The sequence below is a fragment of the Myotis davidii genome, unplaced genomic scaffold, assembly GCF_000327345.1.
Source record: "Myotis davidii unplaced genomic scaffold, ASM32734v1 scaffold299, whole genome shotgun sequence".
In the NCBI taxonomy this organism is placed as follows: domain Eukaryota; kingdom Metazoa; phylum Chordata; class Mammalia; order Chiroptera; family Vespertilionidae; genus Myotis; species Myotis davidii.
This window is the reverse complement of record NW_006293088.1, coordinates 854,332-857,459: the sequence shown is the minus strand read 5'-3', so window position 1 is coordinate 857,459 and position 3,128 is coordinate 854,332. Positions and strand designations below refer to the sequence as shown.

Here is a 3,128-nt window from a genome sequence, read left to right as displayed (position 1 = left end):
CGGCCTCTGCGCTCAAATTCTGGCTTCCTGATGAGCTCTGAGAGGCCAGGTCCGACCCCCAGACCAGAAAGTCAGGGTCCCTCCTGCCACTGGAGCCCACCAGGGGGGTGGTCAGCAAGGGCACGGCCACGCCCAGCAGGGCAACGTGTGCAAGTTCCGCTGTGCCCTGGCGCACGCCGGCTCTGGGGCACACAGGCGGCCCAGATACCCGGACAACACCCAGAATTCACTGGGGTGGGTTAGGACCCTGGGCCAGAGCACATGCCACGGTCGTTTGGATGTAAAAAGGAAACACGACTGTATTTTGTCCCTGATGGTTCCGGGGTCATGGGGATTTGCGATGGCTGGCCTTTACTGGGGGTGCCATGTGCACCTTACACACCTCATCTCTGCTGAAGAGCTACTGCTCCCGTCTTAGAGACGGGGAGGGCTCTCTGCTTCCACACGTTCTTTCTCAGGGGCCCCTGGAAACAAGAAGGAAACTCACTCCTTTCGCCCACGTGAGGTTTATTCTGGAGCATTTAGGAAGCGCCCACTGTGCCAGCCATTTTTCAGACACAACACAGAAGCCTGGGTCCAAGCTCTGGGGGAATCTGGGAGATGAGACACAGACACGTGGGGAGCTAGATGCCCGGGCAACATTACGTGAGCTCACATCCTCTCACATCCTCCCACATCCTCCCACAGATCCCGGCCATGAGCACAGGCCAAGGGAATGAGCCGGAATTCGCAGATGCCCGCTGTGACCACCAGATGGCGCCTGTAGGCTGCCAAATCAGACCGGTCCTAGGAGACCAGCAGTAGGTCACCTTGGGTCATTTTTCCAGGGGGTGGCAGTGCCTGGCAAGCTAAGCCGCTTGAGGGAAGGAAACCAAGCGTGAGTATGTTCAGGCGCCCGTGACTAGATGGGTAGAAACCAGGATGCAGAGACCCTGGAGGGGACGCCAATCAGAGGCCAGGACGAGGTGGTCCCAGTGAGGGATCGCATGAACAGGCAAGCCCCCGACCTGCACCTCCCAGCGCCCAGGCCCTCCGGCCCCATGGGCGGCGCTAGTCCCTGCCCATCGTGTAGCCTTGGATGACGCTGCTGAAGTAGGCCGGCGTGTTGCGCTCCGGGTGGAAGAGGATCAGGTAGCACTTGGGGCCGAAGTAGCCCAGGCTGATGCCCAGGAGGTTGAGCACAGTGACCAGAAGGTCCAGGAAGGTGACCAGCACCCCCTCGTAGACAGACATGAAGGTGCAGAGGGAGATGGAGGAGGTGAAGTAGAAGGTCATGCAGAAGGTGATGAACTTGGCCTCGTTGTAGCTGGTGGGCAGCTCCTTGCCCATGTAGGCGAAGCTGAAGCCCACCACGGAGAGCAGCAGGTCCAGGCTGGTGTTGACCAGCAGCCCCTTGCTGTAGTCGGGGTTGCAGGAGAGGATCATGATCTTGGGGTCCCCGGGGTCGGCGCGGGCGGTGGGGCCGGTGGCAGTGATCAGCTGATTGGTTGTCACCACGGCCACCTTGAGCGCCGTGATGGCCGCCACAAAGACGTAGGGCCCGTGGTAGCGGACCCAGTAGCCATAGGCGCGCGGGAGTTGGCGGGCCATCTTGAAGACGTAGACGATCTGGAAGGAGCGCACGGCGATGCAGGAGATGCAGATGGTGAAGCAGAGGGTGAAGAAGGTCTGGCGGCAGAGGCACGTGGCGGGCGTGGGCGGCCCCACGTACGTGGGGACCATCAGGTACGCCACCAGCAGCGATGTCAGTATCAGGAAGCACATGGGGCCCCCAGCCGAACGGACCATGGGCGTCTGGAGGTGCCTCCAGAAAATGGCCAGGATGGCCAGGGTGCCGAGGAAGCCCAGGGCCGCCAGTAGGACCACAAAGATGGTTAGTGCGTTGTGCCACTGGAGGAAGGTCAGTTGCCGCTTGAAGCAGGAGGTGTCTCCCCTGTGGGACCACTCGTTGCTTGGGCAGGGCTGGCAGTCAAACTCATCTATGCAAGAGGCCCCCAGCAATTCCATCAGCCGAGCCCACCCTCCCAGTACCTCCATCCTCGGGGCCTGCACAGGGCCAGGCTCCGGGGATGGAGAGAGGGAGGGAAAGACGACTCGTGCAGTCATAGCCAACACTCCCTATCCTTTCCCCACTGTCTCATCAAATGCTCACAGCAAACCCATTTCACAGATAAAGGAAACTGAGGCTCAGCCAAGGAAGCTCACAAAGCCAGTGCTTTACAGAGGCAGGATCTGGACCGCAGTGGCCTTGACTCGGAGCCGAACAACTATAATTCCTTCCTTCCAGGACCTCACTCTCCGGTGAGAGAGATATTCAACTATTTATTCAGAATTCATTCAGCAAATATGTTTTTGAGCACCGCCCACTGTGATAGGCCCCCCGAGGCCACAGAGATGCCTAAGCCCTGCCCCTGCCGTCAGGCTCTCCGCAAGTTGGGAGAGAAAGGCCAGCGAAATCACCGGACACACTTGTTGGGCAGCTACCTGCCCTGCACTCCGCTGAGCACACAGTAAGTGCTCTGATTGGCAGGCAGATGCACCCATTTAATTTACTAATCAGAGAAGCCATGAAAAAAATAATTTGAGCCCCAGCTCCGAACTGTGCTAAACACTAACATGGACAGAAAGGTGGCATTGCCCCCCACCTTCCTGGAGTTTATGATCTCTAGGGAGAGATGTCAGTTCATTCTTCCCATCAAGAAACTCATCCAGGAACTATTCACTGAGCAACCACTGTGTGCTCTGACCTACACTAGGCACTTAGGAGGCCAGAGGTAATCAGATACAGACAGTCCTCGGGTTACGGCGGACTCGTTTCGTGGCTATTTCGCCATCTCCCATTTACAGTATTTATAAAAAACAAAGTTCCGTCATTTCACCGTATGTACACATGTGCTTTTATGTTTTTATTAGTTATTTACCACAGTAAAGGTCAGGAATTGTTATCTTTCTCTTAAATTTTTTTACTGTTTCACTTCATTACTGCTGTGTATGTGCTCCACGTGAGTGACGTAGGGGCTTATGAGGGTGGGTTCCGACTTACGTCGCGCCGTAGGAGCGGATCTCCAACGTAACCCGAGGGCCTACTGTACTGTCCCTGGCTTCCAGAAATGTTTGTTGTTCTGTTG

General features: G+C 56.9%; 1 protein-coding gene across 1 annotated transcript in view; it reads right to left on the bottom strand.

Annotated features, from left to right (window-relative positions):
• Window positions 1–497: 497 nt before the first annotated feature.
• Window positions 498–3,128, bottom strand: part of TAS1R2 (taste 1 receptor member 2) — a 16,955-nt gene continuing 14,324 nt past the window's right edge. Inside the window, exon 6 of the mRNA XM_006766653.2 lies at window positions 498–1,979. Within this exon, the coding sequence (XP_006766716.1) occupies window positions 1,051–1,979 (929 nt within the window). The 3' untranslated portion in view covers window positions 498–1,050. The remainder of the gene's footprint in view (window positions 1,980–3,128) is intronic.